This window comes from Sphaerodactylus townsendi, linkage group LG03 (genome assembly GCF_021028975.2).
Source record: "Sphaerodactylus townsendi isolate TG3544 linkage group LG03, MPM_Stown_v2.3, whole genome shotgun sequence".
Lineage (NCBI taxonomy): Eukaryota > Metazoa > Chordata > Lepidosauria > Squamata > Sphaerodactylidae > Sphaerodactylus > Sphaerodactylus townsendi.
The window spans coordinates 55,922,122-55,944,649 of record NC_059427.1 but is presented as its reverse complement, the minus strand read 5'-3'; the positions used below and the strand labels follow the sequence as shown (position 1 = coordinate 55,944,649).

The 22,528-nt window shown below is 41.1% G+C and overlaps 1 protein-coding gene across 5 annotated transcripts in view; it reads left to right on the top strand.

Annotated features, from left to right (window-relative positions):
• CACNA2D3 (calcium voltage-gated channel auxiliary subunit alpha2delta 3) overlaps nt 1-22,528 on the top strand; it is a 707,732-nt gene that overhangs the window by 309,836 nt on the left and 375,368 nt on the right. For all 5 annotated transcript variants that reach the window (XM_048490851.1, XM_048490852.1, XM_048490850.1 and 2 more), the window contains exons 6-8: nt 10,001-10,132; nt 15,234-15,294; nt 15,386-15,536. In XM_048490851.1, coding sequence (XP_048346808.1) covers nt 10,001-10,132; nt 15,234-15,294; nt 15,386-15,536 — 344 coding nt within the window. The remainder of the gene's footprint in view (nt 1-10,000; nt 10,133-15,233; nt 15,295-15,385; nt 15,537-22,528) is intronic.

The following is a 22,528-nucleotide window of genomic DNA, read 5'->3' as shown; positions in this document are numbered from 1 at the left end:
ATTTATGCTGTGGTATGGTTTCTTCACTTTGTCTGTTATTTTAGAATATGGTAATCATTCTCTTTTCTTCTGCTATGTAAAACAGACCTCACTTTGATTTTTCTTGGAACTGTCTTGCATAAAGAAAGAAAAAACACATGCTCTGCTTTCCTAGCATTAATGCTAAGCTAAAATGTAAAACACTTAGGAATCATGTTTGTCTGAATAATTATGAAGTTTTTTTTATACTGTCTGACCTTTTTCTTTCTGAAGGTTTTAATTCGGCACAATTCGAAATGAGGCATTTGGGTTTGAATTCAACTGAATGTATAATATGAGATCTATTTTGTAATTCCATGCAATGTGCATTAAACATTTTGGAGAATTTTAAAGAAAAAGTACAAGCTTAAGTGAGTTTTCTCAAGAGTAACTGTGAAATGAGTTTACTGATTTAAATATAATTTACTCTATAGTAAATATTTAGGTTACAACTTTAACCTGAGTGTTTCATAATTCTGAATTCTATATACATGCCCAGCTAAAAAGTAAGAAATTAATGGAGATTCATAATATTTTTGCACAGTTCCTCTATGTAAAGAAGAGATATGAGAGCCAATCTTTCTCCAAAGCAATTTGAAACTTGCTTTCAAATTACATTTTCTCACCTTCAGTCTGTAGGTGATACAGTTGGAAAGGAATATTGTAGCTTTCTGTTTAAGGTACAAAAATAGCAAAGTTACGTTCCCTCCCATGTTGGATTGTCTGTTGTGTATGTGTGCAAAATAAGTAAGATACAAAAAAAGTAACAAAGGAGAAACCTTTACTCACTGAGGAAGTGGTCCATAGCCTGCATCATTCGTGTAGGTAATTAAACCACCACGTTCAGTCTAAGTCTCAAGTTTTTATTTTTTAATTTCTTAAATCACTACTGTGTAAGTTGAATTTATCTGGTGCATGAGAGACCCTGAGCCACAGGAGTTAATGAAAAGATTATATTCTCTAAAGAACAATCTTACCACTGGGCATCAATTTTTTTTAAAAAGTGTTGATCTGATTGTGTTCAACTCCTGATGTCTGGGGAAGTAAAAAAAAAACTTCTGCTATCTTTTCTTGGATATTGCAGAACAGTTTTCTAAAGTCTGGTAAACCAAGGCTAATGTGCTAGCTATAGCAAGTTAATTTTGAGGAAGGATTTTTGGTAAAGTTCCCCCTGGTCACCAGCGGGTCATGAGGGTGGGGTTGCCAGCTCTAAGTAGAGAAACTCCTGAAGATTTGGGTGTGGAGCCTGAGAAAGACAGAAACCTCAGTAGAGAAAATCAATGCCATAGATTTTACCCTCCAAAGCACCCATTTCCTCTAGGGGATGATCTCTTTAATATGGAGATGACCCGTAATTCCTGAGGATCCCCATGTCTCACCTAGAAGCTAGTTTATCCCTAGTTTTAAGTGAAGCATCCTCAGTGTACAGCACTATCAGCTCTCTCTTAGTTCTCAAAACATAGTGAGGGTTAATGACCAGCCTATATAAAAAGTTAAAAGTTAAACGTTCACATGTTCTTTGTTCTAATCATAGCATGAAATGGAACAGAATTAATTATTGCCCAGACACCGATTTGTAATGTTCATGAGCCTGGATAAATTGTCAGACAAGGTTGTCCAGACATACTTCATCATGATTATGTTGATATATTCAGAAAACTGTGACAGCAACACACACAGTTGGGTTTTGAGGCATCCGAAAGAATAGCAGCTATACACAGCTGCACATACATTCACTGGAATCAGTAGCAAGAGTTTTAGAAATGTTTCTAGTTCACTGTAAATTGCCTGAACATCTGGAATTTTGCACAGACAGCCCCGGTTTGACCCATGAAAGCACTTAATCAGGATGTAATTAATACATGGTTAGTATTCTTAGGCCCCCATCTTTTTCAGCTGTAGATGGTTATATTTGTTATTGAGCACTAGTAATTACTATACTAATAGTAATATTTGCAAAAGGTCCTTATAAATCTAATTTAAAATAGTTAATTCCAAAATACGCAAGTCAAGGAAGGATGGACTCATGTTTTTGTACCTGCAAAAAGTGTATATATATGTGTGTGTGTGGGGGGGTGCCTTTTCATTATTTCTAAAGTGCAAAGGAATTCAGTTAGCACCTATCCATGACTTCTTCGATTTGTGATGAAGTTGTTGATCACAGTTAGATCTCCTGTGTATTAACAGAATTATGGTTCTAACTAATCATCAGTCCAATCATAGGACCCTCTAGTTACAAAAACTAAAATGTTATTTTTTTTTTAAAAAAAAATCAACCATTTCCTATTATATCTGAAAATCACCAATGACCTTTTAGCTTTTTCATTCCACTTCCTATATAGACGAAACACCAAAGATTTGCCCCAAGAGCTTATTCCCAGACTGCCATGTTCTCTATGACTAAATGTACAGCTTGAGAAGAGTTTATATGTTTACTCCGGAGACAAACAAGGATATGCCAAGTCTGGAAATAATTAAGCATGTTCATGCCTGGTTCATTTATAGATAAGCTAATAAATCCTTCCCATATTGCACATTTAGTCAGAGAAGTGAAGTGACTTGTGGCTCTGTTTTTCTAGCACTGGAATTAGCCCTATGTGTTACAGATAAAGAGCTATTTCCAGCCTGATTTTGTCTTGGGTCCAAAAAATATACTGAGATTCTGAATGCAGCAGGTTAGAGATCTCAGTTTGCATTGGAGAGTTTATGAACTTCACAATATATGTCAGAGATGCAACAAATAAGCCCACAAACCATGAACAAAATTACATGTGCTGGCTAGGATGTTTTCAGGTTTTCGCGAGGTCTAAACATTTGGAAATACAGGAAAAAAAGAATAAGAATCACCAATCGTAACCTCAAGGAAAAAGTTTGAGCAGCCTTAGGCCAAAGTAGAGAAACATTTTATGATGCAGACTCATGCGTACCAGTTGTCCGTGTCTGCTCAGTGATAGTCCCTGTTTTCCAGACCCTGGCAAATCAATAACATCCTGGTGTGTCCCAGGCTGGTGAGTCTCTTGTTACTGTGATTTCAATTTTGCTTGCAGGCCAGGAATAAGGTACCTGCTCAGGTTTACACAGCTGAGACAATTGTTCAAAAACAACATCTGTATATTAACAGAAATTATAGTTTCATTACATTCATTTTCACTGCATTTGCACCTACCATTTTCTGCCCTCTTCAGGAGCCTCCTGCCTTCACCATTTGGTGAAGGCTTCCCATGCATGATTTCACTGTAAAAAGTACACAAATAAAGTTTGTTTTGCCTGGTGATTCCATGCATATGTTTTATTCCTTTTGTTTTGAGGGAGATGTCTGCAAAGCCATAGCTACATGGAAATTGCAACATGCTCATATTTGAGTTGTCATAGCTTCGCAGAAATCTCTCTCTTTCTCAAAAAAAGGATTGCCAGCCAGGGGCTAGAAGCTGCAGGTATGGCATTTTAATTTTCTTTGCAATCATTCAGGAAAGTCATCATGAAAACTCTAGGAAAAAAGAGGACTCTATGAAGAATACTACATAAGCGTGTAAAGTTAACTGGAATTCAAACTGCACTTTTTTGTGAGTACCATCAAATCACAGCTGAGTTCTGACAACCCCAAAGGGTTTTTAAGGGTAAGAGGCATTCAGAGGTGATTGGTCATTGCCTACCTTGATACATGACCCTGTTATTCTTTGGAGGTTGCCCATCCAAATACTAATCAGAGCTGATCCTGATTAAATATGACTAGATCAGACTAGCCTAGGGCTATCCAGGTCAGAGCACCAAACTGCACTGCTTAAAGAAAACACCTGCTTTGCTGATCAAATTGTTTTTGCAGTTCATACTGCTTGCGAGCACTGAGTATCATGCACTGAAAAAAGTCCAAGAATTGCCATCAGAGGGCTCCATTTCATGTTGTAAATTCTATTCCATTGTATTTTTTCAGACTTGCCTCAGCTCTGCTTTGGTTGGTCAATAATATGTGTGACAGCTCCATAATTGCTACATGTATTTGGACTGTTCACTGGCAATTATATTTCACATTCTTGTCAATGTACCTGTTTGTCCAAAGGCTGTGTTTATATTAAATATCAATAAAGATCCTGATAGCAACTGCAGAAATGGCATAAAAACAAATTGTACATGTGGCATGTTTGTCAAGATGATGGAGGGAAAAGGCTCTAATTTTATTGCAAAGGTTGTTGCCAGGAAACTTTTCTGCAAGAGCCAAATCAGGAAACACTTTTCAAGAAGCCAAGAATGTTTTTATGCAGTCTGATTTTGCCACTACATGGTATCATAGCAATTTTTAAAAAGTGTGATATTGTTGTACCTTCTCAAATAATTCAGTATCTTCTTAAGTATCAATGATTACGTGCAAAGCTATATAGAAATCAAGAGTATACTATTGGGAAAAAAAACTCCCAGACCCAGCCACACAGCCCGGAAAACCCAAAACAGCCAGCTGATTCCAGCCACAAAAGCCTTAGACTAAACACATATAATTTTCATACTTCGAGTTACAGCTTTATTGCAGAAAGTTAAAGTCAAACTAATCCAAGCTAGAGTTACAGACTGGTTCAAACCATAACCCATGTTAGGTTTCTGAGGAACCATATTTGCTAACCACTGGACATCTGTCAGCTCCAGTAAATGGAAGTCTGGTTAAATTGGGTGGGGAGATGGGGGAGAGAAGAGTTGCAGTTCAGAGGTCTTGCATTTTATAGTTTGCTTGCCTAAGTAGTAGAGACTACGTGAGACTGTCACCACATGAAGAAATTCCCTATAGTAACAAACATGCCCATGGAATTCTGAATAGTTTCCCTAATATTCTGGGTTTTTTAGAAAACCGTATGGCAGGATCTAAATCATGTGAAGTGGACTTAAAATTGGATAGGGCACAGGTGAAATAAAGAATGTGACATAGGGATCAATTTTTTCTAAAATAAAATGGGTACTGTTTCTTTTAGCTTACAGCTTCCTAATACTTTTATATGTATGTACCTGCCATATCTATCAAAGTAGTGTAGACCTATATTGTAAGTGGGTTTTTCCTCAGAACCACAGCTTCTTTAGAGCTGGAACTGACAGTTCCATTCTCATCTCTTAAACAGAGCAATACCCTGCCTCTGGTCAAGATCTTCAAAGCATTTCAAAAGCTCTGCCAAAGAGGGGCTGCTATAATTGCTTAAAAGACTCACCCCAACCCCACCTCTTAAGTCAATGCAACCCTACTTCTTTTTTTGTGGGGGGGGGGGGAATGGATGAAAAAAAATCTTGGCCATTAGTGGCCCATGAGCCATAAAAAGGATGACCCAACTGTATATTATTTTCAGATGTTCATAAGGATGGAAATGTGACAACGAGTAAGCTTTCTCCTTTCCAAACGACATAACCTGCTGTTTTAACCAGGCTGAAAAAATTAATGGACCATTGTTGAGAGACACCCAGTTTCAGCCCAGTACATCTTTATCTGCTTGATTTTATTTTTCTTAATGTCCTCTGATATTTAGAAAAGTATGCCATGGCAAGAAACACATTTTAAAATATTGACTGTTCTAGTTTTATGAACAGTATTCTGCTTTTATGTTTGTAAAACATCAATAGTTAAATATAACTTAGTTCCAAGATATGTAGCTGAGACTTTTCACTGCTTTTCTTTCCATGCCTACCCCCAGTTCTTGATGAATGTTAGGATAGAAAACAATTTACCTCTTTCACACTCCACTGAGATCACCCATTAAACTATGTAATTCAAAATCAGCCATTATTTTACAAGTCACTGGAACTGCTGTGTCAAATGCCTGGACATTGAACATGTGTTAGACTATACTTTATAGTTTCATATTAAGGTATTATGGATTTTTAAAAATATTATTTTCAATAATTACCTTTTCAAATTGTATCTAGAGTTCTATAGGAATTGTTTGTTCTTTTCTATGATTATATTGGTACCAATCTGGATTGAACTGAATTGTTGTGTAGCAAAATTTCTCTGTATTGTTATTTCAATACGATCTTAACCACTCCTTCCTACCAGTATTATTGTTATGTTGCTTCTTATGCCAATAAAGGTTATGAAAATGAAAAATGAAGTGTAACTGGGTCATTATTAGATAGTATTGCTTTGTAGTGAAAATACTACTCCACTCCTCCAATATGAGTAATTTATTGCTGAGGAAAGCCTTTATGGCCCTGATCGCCCCACTGATTGCCTGGGTCCCCACTGTTCCATTACGTAATACTTCTCAAGTTGTTGGTGCTGGGAAGCAAGTCCTTCATGCACCATCGGTAATAAATATATTACATTTGTGAATTTTCTAAATACATAATGAATATCTACCTGTTCTTGCTTATTCGTTTGCTTGTAGAATTCATATGCTGCCTCTTTGCATACCTATTTCAGGTCAAAAGGTAAAACCAATACTACAATAAAATAAACAAAGTATACAGGAGCAACATTAAGCCAAGCTAAAGGCTCACTTAGAACATAAAAACTCAAAAAAATAGTATTCAGCATCCTAAAACAGTATCCATTAAAAGTTCATAAAATACGCTACAAATTATGGAATGCTTCAACTAAAAACTTAGGCCGTTTCCGCACGGCCTCCTTGCGCCCCCATGCCGCCAAGAGTAAGCGGAGGCCGGCAGACAGCAGGCTGCTCCGCATGGAGCCGCCTGTTCCCCCTCCTCCCTCCCACTTACGGTGTCCTCCTCGTCGCCTGCGGGGCGTCGCAGCCCCGCCCACGCTGCCCTCCGACCCCTGGAGGTCGGAGGACAGTGTGGGCGGGGCTGCGACGCCCCGCAGGCGACGAGGAGGACACCGTAAGTGGGAGGGAGGAGGGGGAACAGCGTCTTCCCGGCGGCGCGGTTCGCACCGCGCCGCAGGGAAGACGCTCCCTCCCCAACAACAACCCTTTAAAGGGTTGTTGTTTAGGGCGGCTTGACGCCGCCCTGGGGGGAGGGAAGCGCATTCAGGTCACCACTGCTGCGTTGCAGCAGCGGCGCCTGTGCGAACGGTGGCCTGGGGGCGGCGTTTTTACCGCCCCCAGGCTGTCGTTAATTGGCCATGCGGAAACGGCCTCAGCTAAAAGAAATGTTTTGATTAAAGTAGGTGCCAGGAGAGAAGACATTCTTAAGTGAGAAAAGGCTCTGATATTTTCTGGTCTTTGACCGAAATAAGATATTGATTGATTGAAGTGAGAAAAGGCCCTGTCTGTAGTTGACATTCACCTCATCCCTCTGGAGCTACACATGGAAAGGAGGACTTGGGGAGAAGATGGCCCTTTCCATACAAATCCAAGAAAACGTTTGTAAAAAACACACACAGTCTTTACCACATTGTATGTCCACACCCATCTGCTTGAAACAATTCCTGGCTGCCATTTAGCGATTTCTCCCTTATTTCTCCCTTTTGCTTAAAAATGTTGTCCAAATGATGCTTCTATACTTCATAGCGGGGTGCTGCAATTCTCTGCACCTTCTGTGGTCCATCCTTCAATAATTTGTGCCCAAAAAATAAAGAAACCAAAAGGAAAAACTTTCAAAAAAGGGGGCAAGGAGTGAGCTGAGAAAATGACAACAAGGAGGAACTGCAAAGAGGCAAGGGAAACATCTGAAAAAGCCTGCACAGGCAAATGAAGTCATTTTCTAAACATTTCAACTAAAGAATCATTTTAAAAGGTCATTCATTTAAAATGTTTTGAGCCTGCAAATAAAACATTTTTTGGGAAAAAACAATGTGGAATTCCATGGAAACATTTTATTTCCTGCCTCAAGAGGTTTTAAAGTGTCTGTTTGGAGAGGGCCAATCTTTACTGTTAAAATGATCTATACAGGATGAAGTAGTTGTTTCTTAACTAATATGGTGAGCCTCTGTTCCTTCTAGCTTGCCCCTTTTAGCTTTAATGTGGTGTAGTGAATCAAAGCAGTGGACCTTAATCTGGACAACTGGGCACGAATCCCCACTTCTCCACATAAATGGTGGACTTTAATTTGGTGAACTGGGTTTGTTTTCCCACTCTTACACATGAAGCCTACTGGGTGACCTTCACTCTGATCAATGGAAGCATGCATGTAGGTAAGGGGGGGTCTCGGGTTTGAACCCCCCATTCATGTCCGAAGCTCCGCCCACCCGTTTGTGGGTTTTAAAGCATTTTAGTGCTTTTTTGGTTTTTGGCCTGCAGGGGGCGCATTGTTTGGGCTAGCAGCACCAAACTTTCAGGGATTGTTTGGGGGACTCTTCTGATGATACTACCTGGGTTTGGTGAGGTTTGGTTCAGGGGGTCCAAAGCTATGGACTCCCAAAGGGAGTGCCCCATCCTTTTTTTTCAATGGGAGCTAATAGAAGATGGGGGCTACACCTTTGAGGGTCCATAACTTTGGACCCCCTGAACCAAACTTCACCAAACCTGGGTGGTATCATTAGGAGATACTCCTAAAGATACCCTGAAAGTTTGGTGCTTCTAGCTTAACAATTGCTCCCCTGACAGCAGGCACCCCCCAAATTTCCCCAGATTCTCCTTGTAAATCCACCCTCTTCGGCATGGATTTAAAGGGAGAATCTGAGGTCCTCAGTTTAGAAGAAGAAGAGTTTGGATTTATATCCTCCCTTTCTCTCCTGTAGGAGACTCAAAGGAGCTTTACAATCTCCTTGCCCTTGCTCCCTCACAACAAACACCCTGTGAGGTGGGTGGGGCTGAGAGAGCTCCGAAAAGCTGTGACTAGCCCAAGGTCACCCAGCTGGCATGTGTGGGAGTGCACAGGCTAATCTGAATTCCCCAGATAAGTCTTCACAGTTCAAGTGGCCGAGCAGGGAAACCCGGTTCCTCCAGATTAGAATGCACCTGCTCTTAACCACTACGCCACATTGGAAGTGATGCTGTTTCAGGGTGGGGGATAATCCACCCCAAAACAGCATCACTTTCAATGTTCTTTAACTAGGGGCCCCAGATTCTCCCTTTAAGGTGGATTTAAAAGGAGAATTTGGGTTCTCTAGTTTAAACACCATTGAAAGTGATGCTGTTTGGGGGTGGATTCCAGCATCACAGCAGCTGCCTGGGGGGCGCAAAACTCAGATTTTGCACCAGGCTCCATTTTCCCTCTATGCCTCTGCCCAGAGGGGAGGAGCAGGGGAGGGCAGGGCAGGGCAAGGGAGTCTGCTATCTCCGACCTCGGAGAGCTGCTTTTATAAGCGCTAGGCCACGGGCGGGGCTTTGGGAGGCGTGGCCATGCCCTAGGGGCGGGTGGGGGTGTGGCCCCACCCCCGAACCCCCCCATAAAAAATCTATACCTACGTCCCTGAATGGAAGTTTATTGTAAGACAATTAATTTAAGATTGACATGTTAAGGAAAAGCTTAACTGGATCAGAATAAGGATCCATCCATAGAGACATCCTGTTTTCAAAGAGCCAGCGTGGTTCAGTGGCTAAGAGTGGTGGACTCTAATCTGGAGAACCGGTTTTGATTCCCCATTCCTACACATGAAGCCTGCTTGGATTAGTCACAGTTTTCTCAGAACTCTCTCAGCCCTACCTACCTCACAAGTTATGGGTGGGTGGGGTGGGGCGGGGCTGGGGGCTTGTATAACTGCAGAACTAGCAGCTCAGATACCCAACCGACTGCCTACTACTTCTCAGAGGGAAACTAATGACCCCTCCTATTCATTCTCTTCTTCTATCCAGTGTAGTATAGGGGATTCTATTAGCTTGGTTCAACCATTACTTCCAGAGTCCTTTATTGAAATTTCCTGGGCATATTCTTACGGATGTAGCATTCAGACAACTGATATAAATTCAAGTAGTTTGGTCACCTTTCAATTCCCCTTTCTCAATGCTATATTTTTTTGTCCAATCTTTGCTTCCAGGTAAAATTCATCACACTCAAATTTCCAACAATAGTTGGATCTCAACTGGCAGCTCTCCATTTTTCATAAGTGTCTTTGAATATGAATTACCCATCTCAAGGTTCTTCACTCCTTTTCGTTCTTCTTTTACAGACCCTGCTATTGTGAATGGAGTCTACTGGTCTGAATCGTTAAACAAAATATTTGTTGACAACTTTGATCGTGACCCTTCCCTCATATGGCAGTACTTTGGAAGTGCAAAGGGCTTTTTTAGACAATATCCAGGTAAGAAAGGTTGTTGTTGTTCTTATTCTTGTTGTTTTGACAGGGTCTGGTTGTTTTCTATTAGATTTTTTTTTCTAGTAAAGAAAATTGAAAATTTAGACTCTGTAAAGAATTGCTTCTGACTTAGACTGGACCTAACCATTCGCTTACTGCAGTGATGGCGAACCTTTTTGAGACTGAGTGCCCAAATTGCAACCCAACAACAACACAACAACAACACAAGCCTTTATTGGCATATAAAACGGGACAAAGTTTTAAAACAAAACAAGGTTAAGAAATACAGTTAAAATTGCTAAAATTACTAATTTCCAGTATAAAATTTGCAACAGTTTCACAAAAGAGCACATCAGAGCTGTTCAGGAGATTGGGTATCTTATAACACTCATGCCACTGAGAACATTTCAAGAAAATGGAATTCATGTATTTCATGCGTATCTTATTGTATTTAGGGCATAGAAACAAAGAATGGTCAAGTGTTTCAACCGTAGTCCTATCACATGAACAAACTCTTTTAGAACATTCCATATTCTTAAATCTTCCCTCCAGCAGAGCTGATGGCAGCACATTACATCTTGCAGTAGCCAAGGCTCTCCTCTGGGTGGGATTAATCAGCAGACGAAGATATGCTGCCATAATTCCCCGCTCGCATGGGATTAATAATGTAGTCGGAGAACAGGTTGTCTTGGCAGCACAAGTCAAATTATGAAAATCAAGATCCAAGAGCCTATTCTTAACTAGTCTGAAGGCTTCCACCTTTGTGAACATAAGGAGTGATTCCAAGGGGAAACCAATAGCTTCAACCTTTCTAAAGATCAAAGTATACCATTCTGAAATAAAGTGATCTGATAACAGAGAGGGAATATAGCTATTGGATCCCACTAGAAAATGTATATGCAGCCAATATTTTATGGCCCTTATCCATGCCAAGGTTTCTAGAGTTGTTTGGCCCATCTCAATGCACAACGCAGCATAAGGCACATATCTAGGGAGCCCCACTTTATAAACCTCACTTTATCGCAAAGTGCCAACCCAGCATTTTAACCTGAATGCTGAGGTTTTAGTTTAGAAAAAACCGGCTGGCTCCCTCTTCCTCCGCCCCACCTGCTCGAGCAGGGGCCAGCCTGCTCTAGCCATTAAGTCCTGAGCACACCTCTCTGTGCCTCTCTAGCACCTCTGCCTCCTCTGTGCCCCCCCCTCGGGCAGCAACCACCCAGAGCACAGGCATCAGGTCTGCCAGCCAAGTCCTCCCTGCCCGACGTGGTGCACGCACGTCGTGCTCAGTGGCCAAGGCCAGCCTAGATGTGTTTGTGGGGGGGATGATTTTCCACCCTCACATGACAAACTTTGTGAGTGCATGTCCACAGAGAGGGCTCTGAGTGCCACCTCTGGCACCCGTGCCAGAGGTTCGCCATCACTGACTTACTGCATCTGCAGTGTGTGAGAGAGGTTTCTATGCACAATACCATGAATGTGTCATTCACCATCCTCATTTGATGAAGTGTGGGATCAGTTGTATAGCTGAGAACTGCATGATCTGTATGACTGATAATAGGAGATAAGAACCTGATCTATGCCTGGATGAAACTATCATGATTCTGGAACTGGGGGTGAGCAGTTCACAGAGGACACCAAATTATCCAGGATGGTGAAAACTGAGCTGTAGTGTTAAGTGCTCCACCAGGATCTCTCTAAATTGGGTGAATAAGGAGCAGTGTGGCAAAATAAACTTCAGTATTGTTAAGAAGAAGAAGAGTTTGGATTTACATCCCCTCTTTCTCTCCTGTAGGAGACTCAAAGGGGCTTACAATCTCCTTGCATCACAAGCATCATTGTTGTGATGCTTCCCCCCTCACAACAAACACCCTGTGAGGTGGGTGGGGCTGAGAGAGCTCCGAGAAGCTGTGACTAGCCCAAGGTCACCCAGCTGGCGTGTGTGGGAGTGCACAGGCTAATCTGAATCCCCAGATAAGCCTCCACAACTCAAGCGGCAGAGCTGGGAATCAAACCCGGTTCCTCCAGATCAGAGTGCACCTGCTCTTAGCCACTATGCCACTGCTACATATTAAGTGTAAAATGATGCCTCTTGGAACAAATAAAATCCTAATTTTAAATATATATTGAAGGGGTTTGAACTAGGTGAGACTGAGATTGAAAGAGATCTCGAGGTTGGAGTGGAAAGCTCAGTGAAAATGTCGACACTGTCTGGCAATAGTGATAAGAGTAGACATGCTTGGCAGTATTAGGAAAGGGAATGAAAATAAACTGGCATCTGCAGAAGATCACTGATGTGGACTGGGTCTGTGATGCTGGTGACATTGAGTGGGGAAGACAGCCATTCATTCACATATTTTATTTTTGGGGCTGCTGTTAGCTCTGTTGTCGGGAGGTGAAGGGTGGGAATGGAATACCTGGAATCTGTATTTTTCCTTAGCAGGATTTATAGCATTTTAGGGGACTACTTAGAAAAATGGTATAAGGAAAAAGGATTAAGTTCCCCTTTCAAAACACTACTGTTCCAATCTACATCAGACCATTTCATAGCTGCTTCATTTAGCTAGGCTACATCATAGATCCCCAGTCTTATATGGAGCTTCACTTATATGGTGAATTTTCACTGGTGATTCACTGTCACTTTAGTACAGTCACTGTAGGACGTGCACCCTGACCAGCAGTCCCTTTATATTCGATTTTCTTTCCAGCCTTGAAACAGCAGTAATGTACACTTGAAATGGTAGTGGTGAGCCAGTGTGGTGTAGTGGTTAAGAGCAGCAAACTCTAAGCTAGGACAGCGCGCGCGCGCGCACACACACACACACACACACACAGAGGTAGTGAAGAAGGCACTGCTGGAGAAATAGAAAAATGTATTTGCTGGCAGAAGATATTCCTTTTTAGCCAGCTGTTGCTGCAACAAAAGTACTACTCTATAAAATATTTGCTCTATATTGAAATTTCTTCCTTCCAGATTGTAGTGGTCCTGAGCTAAGACATTATGAGCTTCTGCATATACTCAAAGACATTCATAGACAGCACTTTTTTGTCTTGGTGGAAACAGCTGAAACCCTTAGGACATCCATCCTGCTGCCACAGCATTTGAATTCTTAATAGAAAGGAAGTTTTAATTTTTCTTGGGAATTTAGGAAACATGACTTCAGGCTGCAGTAGTGCTGACTCTACAGCTGTGGCAATAAAACCATATAAGTGAAAATGAATGACATAAAACAGTTAATTTTAAAGCTCTTTTTTTAAAAAAATAAAGTTAATATTACACCATTTATTCTGTGCTGCCAAATATTCATTTATGACACTCATTATTCACTGGTATTTACCAAAAAAAACCCCCACCCTTTGGTTTAGGCTATTAATGAATTTTGCATCCTTTTATTCATGCGTGTCTAAGGATCAAACTAGATTATATGGGAGATCCATACTCAGCTCTCTGTGTGTTTATCTTAAAGGAGAATTTCTATAGGGTCACAGTGCTGGGCTGGAGACATTAAGTCTTACCTGTAGTGAATCTTACTTTTTTCTGTTCCAGGGCTAATAGGTTGAGGGATGGTTCTCTTGAGAAAACTAGGAAAAAGAGGTTAACAGTACAATACAAATGCCCCCAGCTGCTTTTTTTTAATATTGGGAGATTTGTTCATACATGTTTTGATAATATTGTAGATCTTGTAATAAAAAGGATCACAGAGGATCAAGTAGAACCTAGAACCTAGTTTATTTTTACAGGCTGAATTTTGAATGGAATTTTTGATTTGGGTAATTAATACAGTCAATGTTTCTGTTATCATGGAAGAGAAGAGTCTATTCCTTTTTCATATAATTTTTATTAATATTAATGATAAGTGTAGGGTTTTTCAAATAAAGTTTATTATTAATAATAATATTTAGATTTGTTCACATAATTTTCTTATTATTAATAATACTATAGCCTTTCAATTTGTTACAACTTGTTGGCTTGGGCTGAAAGTTTATGACAAGGGAGCATTCAATCCACTAACTCTGAAATTGCACAATATTATTTTGTGAAGATGTAGAGTGGCAGTGAGCTACTCAAAAACTAGAAAGCATTTTCAATGCAATTAGTTTCAGTCTTTAATTAAAGTAGTCTAATACAGCCATGTAATTTAAAGCCCTATTCTCTGACTGAGAAATAGCAGGGAAATATTCTTTGTGTGGCTATTTACATTGTTTGCATTTTAATTCTGGAGAGCAGCACATTTTTATTGGTTTATTTTTTATTATTATTATTTATATCTCATTTTAATTAATGTGTACACGTTAACTTGAGAGCTTTCTTAGCTTATAAGCAACATAAAATGTTTCAAATAAACAAATTTATACATCTGATTCCCAAGTGTGCCCCCTACCGAAATCTGTAGATAGAGTGCACACTGACACCCCCACCCCCACCGGATTTGGGAAACCTCCTGGGGCTTTAGGAAAAAAATATGTAAATAAAACAATATGGGGAAGGAGTGTTAAATCCTCCTGATTTTTTTTAAACAGCATTTTTTGCACATGTAGAGACAACACACTTACCATTTAAGTGAGAAAGATGCTATCAGCCTTGCTGGTCCCTGGTCATCATTTCTGGCAGTTATTGTAATGGTCAGAGAGGGAAGCCACAGCGGGCCCCACAGCAGAGGCTGGGAACACCCTCCTGATGCTATCACCCAGGTTTGGTGAGGTTTGGTTTAGGGAGTCCAAAGTTATGGACTCCAAAGGGGGGTGCCCCATCCAAATTTTTCTGTGATCAAAATGTGAATTTGTCCCACAAAGGGACAATGTCATCAGTAAGAAACTACAGTTAATGTTTTCCACGTACTGTGATATGCAAAACCAAGAAATAACACTATTGCTTAAAAAACTTTTAATGTGGAGTTCTAATGTCCTGCTCTCTATGTGGACTAATATATTGTGGAAATTGACCTTATTCTTTGGTCACCTCAAAAAGATTCTACAACAGGGCTGCAGCAATTGTTTTTAGCAAGGCACATTTTTAGTCAGCCTGATCAATAAAAATAGCAGACTTCACTTCCAAACATTAGAACAAACATTTTAATTCACAATAATCCAGTGTTTCCCCCCTTTCCAGGTATTAAATGGGAGCCAGATGAAAATGGAGTCATTGCCTTTGACTGCAGAAATCGAAAATGGTAGGTCACAATTACCCACTAAGAATTTCAAAGACAGTTAACAGCTAAAATCTTATGAGCACAATTTTCATTTTTTCCCCTCTTGGCCCAGGTACATTCAGGCAGCCACTTCTCCTAAAGATGTAGTAATTTTAGTTGATGTCAGTGGCAGCATGAAAGGACTCCGTCTGACAATTGCGAAGCAAACTGTGTCATCTATTTTGGATACCCTTGGAGATGATGATTTTTTTAACATAATTGCTGTGAGTATTTCTAGCATTTTTATTTTAGGAATTAGCGGGTGGGACATTTTATCATGTGACCCTTACCCCACTTACAGTCTGAAGGGATATATTTTAGACACAGGTCTCCTGCCTTAGTAAAAGGTATACCAGAGAGATTAAGATTGAGAACAAGATTTTTAAAATGATGCTTCTTCTGTTTTCTGGAATTACATTAAGGTGGCCTGGCCAGACAAAACATGCAACACAAATAATAAATGGCTGACCCAGAGTAAAAGGATAGGTATCCAGTGATCTTTTTTTCAGCACAACATCTGCCAGTTTATCAATATCAAAGTTTATGGACACTCCCTTGGATTAATTGCCTACTATAGAAACTGTAAGTGCTTCTTGCAGTTCCTTGATTTATAATGCTGTAATGTCAATGGTGCAGTGTTTGATTTCTTTTGGAGACTGCAGCAATTACCTGTAAATACAGGAGAACAGACACTCGTATACAATAAAAGTGGGAAGGGTAATTTATTGGGTGGTTTTGAGCACAACACAAATTGCAAAATCTGGGTGCCTGCCTGATACCTTGTATATCCATTAGATTTCTGACAATACTACATTCTCTCTCTGTTTTGTAAAGCAACTTATTCAAGCATTATGTTGCTGCATCAGCTGATGTAGATCAAAGATATTCCTTATAAAACTAAATTAGACTAAATTAGAATTAGTAGTTAAAATTTAAAAATATGAATCTAATATATGTGTTATAGATTGCATTCATTTTGTGAAGACCTTGAAGAATTCAGATTTCTAGGATTCAGGATTTTGAGCTTCAGTTTTTAATTTAACTTTCTATGATTATATCTGCCATTTTCAGCCTTCAGCATCGTAAATGGACTTGGTCAATACCCTTGAAATTTAGTAAAATTCAGATTCGAATTTACTCGGGCATAACATTATCTGTATTATAAGACAAATAACATAGTTGGATACCCGAAAAATTCGAGTCCATCTGATTTTTTTTGTATTTTTGGTGTGTTTTGTGTTTTGGCCAGCAGGGGTACATTTTTAAAGCTAGCTGCACTACAATTTCAGGGTATCATCTGGAGACATGATACCACCCAAGTTTGGTGAGGTTTGGTTCAGGGGGGGCAAAGTTATGTACTCCCAAAGGGGGTGACCCCATCCCCCATTGTTTCCAATGGGAGCTAACAGGACATGGGGTCCATCTGAAGGATCCATACCTTTGGCCCCCCTGAACCAAACTTCACCAACTCGGTTGGTATCATCAGAATAGTCTCCAGAGGATATTCTGAAATTTTGGTGCTGCTAGCTTAACAATTGCACCACTGACACCAGGCACCCCCCAAATTTCCCTGCTGGCTTAGTTCTCTCAGAACTCTCTCAACCTGCCCCCCTCCTCTCCTCCTCCCAGAAGCAAAGTTAACCATCCCTGGATGCTATTACCAGGAGGTCTCCTGGAGCTTTCTTGAAAGTCTGGTGCCTATATCTTCAAAAATGTGCAGCCAGTGCTTACACACTCAGAAATTCCCCAGAATCTGCCAGGCTCTTTAGCAAGTTCTATGGTGGTAAAAATTAATTAACTTTTCCCACCATAGACTTCAATGGGGTTCTGTGCTTGATATTTGGGGGCAGCCTTTGGGGGGGGGTTGTTCTGGGTAGGCACACCTAATTTCCAGCAGGGCTGCTGGTGTGAGTCTCCTGAAAGGAACCAGCCAACTTTGCTAAAGTTTGCTTGGGAGAGGAAAATGCTGTGGGCATCAGGTTCACCTTCAACTGGGTTCCCACAGAATTTGCTTCTCCCAAGCAAAATTTAGCAAATTTGGCTGGTTCCTTTCAGGAGACTCACACCAGCAGCTCCGCAGGAAATAAGTGCCCCTACCCAGAGCAAGACCCCCACCAGAGTGCCCCCCATTGAAACCTCTACCACAGACCCAGCTGGGCATAACAGCAAGCCCCATTGGAGTCTATGGTGGGAAAAGTTATTTTTTCCCACCATAGAGCTTGCTGAAGAGCCTGGCAGATTCTGTGCTCTGAAGTGGCTCCATTGTAGCCAATGGGAAATTTCTGAGTGTGTAAGCAGGCTGCACATTTTTCAAGGTAGAGGAACCAGACTTTCAAAGTGGCTCCAGGAGACCCTCCTGGTAATAGCATCCATTCTTGGTGAACTTTGCTTCTGGAGGTGGTGGGAGGGAGTGCGTTGAGAGAGTTCTGAGAGAACACAGCCAGCAGGCTTCACATGCACGAGCGGGAAAACAAAATAAGCCTTTTGAGGGCCCATAAAATTTAACCCCTAGAAGCAAAGTTCACCAAGCCTGGATGCTATTACTAGGAGGGCCTCCTGGAGCCACCTTGAAAGTCTGATGCCTCTATCTTCAAAAATGTGCAGCCTGCTTACACACTCAGAAATTCCTCATTGGCTACAAGGGAGCCAAAGCACTGCAAAGCAGAGAATATGGGCAAATTTGTTTTGGGGGGTGGTGCCTGTCAGGGGTGCATTTTTAAATCAAGTGTCACCAAAATTTCAGGGTATCACCCAGAGACTGTTCTGATGATACCACCTGAGTTTGGTGAAATTTGGTTTGGGGGGGTTCAAAGTTATGGACCCTCAAAGATGTAGCCCCAATCTACTATTAGTTCCTTTTGGAAACAATGGGGGATGGGGACCCCTTTGGGGGTTCATAACATTGGCCCTCCTCAACCAAACCTCACTAAACGTGGGTGGTATCATGATGACAGTCTCCAGATGATACCCTGAAATTCTGGTGCAGCTAGTTTTAAAAATGCACCCCCTGAAGGCCAAAATACAAAACTCCAAAAATACAAAAAAAGCCTGAATACCTTGCATTCAGATTCGTTCATATTCGCGCAGGACATATTCAGCCGATTTTGGTCGTATCCATTTATTGCACCTGAATCTCCAAGCCTATCTGTAAATATTTGAATCACTTCTAACACTCATTTCCCCAGACGCATTGCATAAACTCCTATGTGAGCAAGATTTTTATGTTCAGGGAAGCAAAAAGTGAAGTTCATCATGAACTATATTATCCATTGAACATTGAACTAAAAGTAAAACCTTTATTCAGGTGCTAACAGCAGGGACGTAGGTATAGATTTTTTATGGGGGGTTTGGGGTGGGGCCACACCTCCTCCTGCCCCTAGGGCATGGCCACGCCTCCCCAAGCCCCGCCCCCTTCCTAGCGCTTATAAAAGCAGCTCTCCGAGGCTGGGGATGGCAGACTCCCCTGCCCTCCCCTGCCCCCCACCAGCTGGGCTCCCAGCCGGCAGCTGGCAGTTCCTTCTGCCCTCCCCTCTGGGCAGAAGCATAGAGGGAAAATGGAGCCCAGTGCAGAATCTGAGTTTTGTGCCCCCCCGCAGCTGCTGTGAGTCTCCTACAGGAGAGAAAGGGGGGATATAAATCCAAACTCTTCTTCTTCTTCTAAACTGATGACCTCAGATTCTCCCTTTAAATCCATGCCAAAGGGGGTGGATTTAAAAGGAGAATCTGGGGAAATTTGAGGGGTACCTGCTGTCAGGGGTGCAATTGTTAAGTTAGAAGCACCAAACCTTCAGGGTATCTTTAGGAGACTCTCCTAAAGATACCACCCAGGTTTGGTGAAGTTTGCTTCTGGTGGTCCAAAATTATGGACCCTCAAAGGTGTAGCCCCCATCTTCTATTAGCTCCCATTGGAAACAATGAGGGATGAGAGGCACCCCCTTTGAGAGTCCATAGCTTTGGGCCCCCTGGACCAAACTTCACCAAACCTGAGTAGTATCACCAGGAGAGTCCCCCAAACAATCCCTGAAAGTTTGGTGCTGCTAGCCCAAACAATGCATCCCCTGCAGGCCAAAAACCAAAAATACACTAAAAATGTTTTTAAAACCCACAAACGGGGGGCGGAGCTTCGGACATGAATGGGGGGGTTGAACCCGAGAAACCCCCCCCCCTTACCTACATCCTTGGCTAACAGCATTTGTTCACTGGCATTCCAGTCCATTTATGGGGCACTGAACTATTTATTCATTTTAATGTCAATATCTATTCTGGTATTGTTTATAAACTTGAAATTTTGTTAGGAACTCAGAGAGCAATTCTTAGCCAGTCTGCTCAGATGTAAGCCCCATTCCATTCAGTGAGATTTATTCCCAAAAAAGTGCTCTTAAGATTGCAGCCTCAGTTGCTTTTAACATGCTTAAAACTATGTTCAGTCATGCATTCTGCTATTGCTAGAGGTTGTAACAGTTCTCAACATCCAAATACATACTGCATATGTAAGAACTAACAGGCAGTTAGCTGAATATACCTTCTTATTAATGAGCAACTACTGATTACATTATTGTTACTAAAAGCTTGCATAATAGGAAAGCTTGATTATATTCACTATCAGGAGAGATGTAGTGTCCTCCAACAAAGCTGTGATCAACTCAAATTCTCTAAATAAGATTAAAATGGCCAAATGTACCAGACTTGAGCACTGATAACAATGTATCAGTAAATTTCAGATTCAGGGTTTTTTTTACCTGCAATTTTTTGGTAAAGGTGCAGGGGCAGGGAAGGGATCCTGCATGCAGGATTGGGACATCTCCCCCCGCCCCATCCTTTGCTTTCCAAGCCACCCAGGGCTTGAAAAGCATTGGTGAGGGACAGATACTCCATATGCCCTGCATGGAGATTTTTCTCTCCCTTATCCCTTCTGCTGGCTCCCAAGCCCCTCCCCCAAGCTTGGGAAATGGCGGTGGAGGGAGGGAGATTGAAAAAGCCAAATAATGTATCAGCTTTTTGAACAAACCTGGGTTTTTTATCTGTAAAAGAAAAACCTGATAAAAGCAGATATGACTTTTTTCAGGTTTTTCTGTGATTTAGGTTTATTGAATCACCAAGCATAGTGCCAACCAATAATTACAGCATTTAAATAGATGTGTTTAGTAGTCAGTCATGGTGCTTGTCAGTGATTATGAATTGTACCATGTATTGCGCATTTTCTAAAAAAGGCAAAATAATGAATTTAAGAAAAAGAGGTTCTTTACATGGAGAAAGACTGCAGATGGTTGGTTTTTAGGGTAATAGAGTCAGTTTCTAGGAAATATATGATTTCAACTTTCAGACATTCCATTATTTATTTATGTATGAAATTTGTAAATCACCTTCTTCCAGAAAAGGACTTGTTCACTTTAGATTGATGTTTAAAACTATGACAATTACAAAACCATGACAACAAAACAACCCTCCCCCCAAACCACAAACCATAATAATGTATCATTGCCAATTGCAGAAATCCTTCTGTATTCATCATAAATCAAAAGTTTTCCCAAGCAATTATGCCTTGCAAAGTTTCCAGAAATCTAAAATAATTTATGCCATATTCTGGCAGACTATTGGTCACTGTGAGCTATCAGAATATGTGTGCCTTAGGTATGTCCATGTAGAGGTTCCTACTTTCCAGGTTGCAACTTTGCACTTGGGTAGCTTGAGTGAAAGAAAGAAAATTTTCCGTCTATCATCTTTCATTCCAAAAAAACCTCATGACTTGGACTTTATACCCAGCTTGGAAAAAGAAGGGAATCCAATAGAACTAACTGGTATGCTTATAAGAACTATCCCTAATCTGACTGAAGACCAACATAAGATGAAATGTTGGGATCTTTGGAAAAGTAACAAGGTTCCTTAAACATGTTTTCAAGAAGAAATGAGACCTCAGACATGGTGAAAAGAAATACTTTTATTGAGGGGAATAGTTAGCACGCTTAAGCAGTCAGAATAATACCACTTACACAATAACACTAGTATATACTATAATACACATACTTAGGTGACACTATTCCTGTCGCTTATATATGCTGTTTAATATATATGCTGTTATCAAGAAGAAAGGAGGGCAGAGAGGCTAAAAGAAGAAGAGATTGGGTATTATGTTCTTTATGTAAGCAGGACCCAGATAGTCAGACATATGCTCAGGAAGTCTGGGCTGTCAAGAATTTGAAAAGTAAATCCAAGGTTTTGAGCAGCTAAGAAGCAGTTATCTAGTATGTGCCAGGAAAATAGTTGTAGATAAACTTGTGTGAAAACAGCAGAAGTGTACACTTTGAAACAAATTCTGGCTGTGGTTATTAGAGCTTGGGCTTTAATGAGCTCATTTCTATGGAAATTGAGTTGGGAAAAATGCCAACTGGTTTGTTTTGTAAATGAAAAGGACACCAAACTTTTAACTGTCTGTAAAAGACAATCCAAGGGGGTCCTTCTAGAACAGAGGTCTGCAAATTGTGGCTCTCCAGATGTTCATGGCTACTATTCCCATCAGCCCCTACCAGCATGGTCAAGTGGCAGGGATGATGGGAACTGTAGTCCATGAACATCTGGAGAGCCACAGTTTGCAGAGCCCTCTTCTAGAACATTAGCCTTACCAGTTCACATCACTTCTGTCTTGTATGGATTTACTTTCAGTTTGTTCCCGCGCTTCCATGCACTTGATCATAGCAGAGGCACCCCATAACACAGTGTGGAGCTTACAATGCAGTCCGAAGAACTGAACTGACCAGGGTTGGATTCTGAGAAGGCCTGTTCAGAAAGGCTTTTTTCCCCTACTGAGGGGATGCACCGAGCCTCCTCAGAATTTTGGATCTGGGTTCATTTTGAACTATAAACCTTTCCCTCAGTTTCCAGGTGTGTAGGCTTCAGCCAGCCTAGATGTGTGTCTTTCCATTCCCCCCCCCCCCCAAGGAATGCTGTCACACACATCAATGACATCACACAGTATCAGCCTGCACATTTCCATGAGCATGTACTGCTGTCCTCTGCAATTGATTTGGGGCTACTGTTCCTTTCCTATTTCACCACAATAACCCACAGCAATGCGTGGCCGGGTACCGCTAGTACAGATATACACAGTGAATATACTACATAGAGAGAGAAAGAATGGAAACACTTGTTAATTGCCATCTATCTTGCCCATGGTCAAGTAGTAATGGCCTCCACCCAGAGTCCCTAACATTTCAAACGG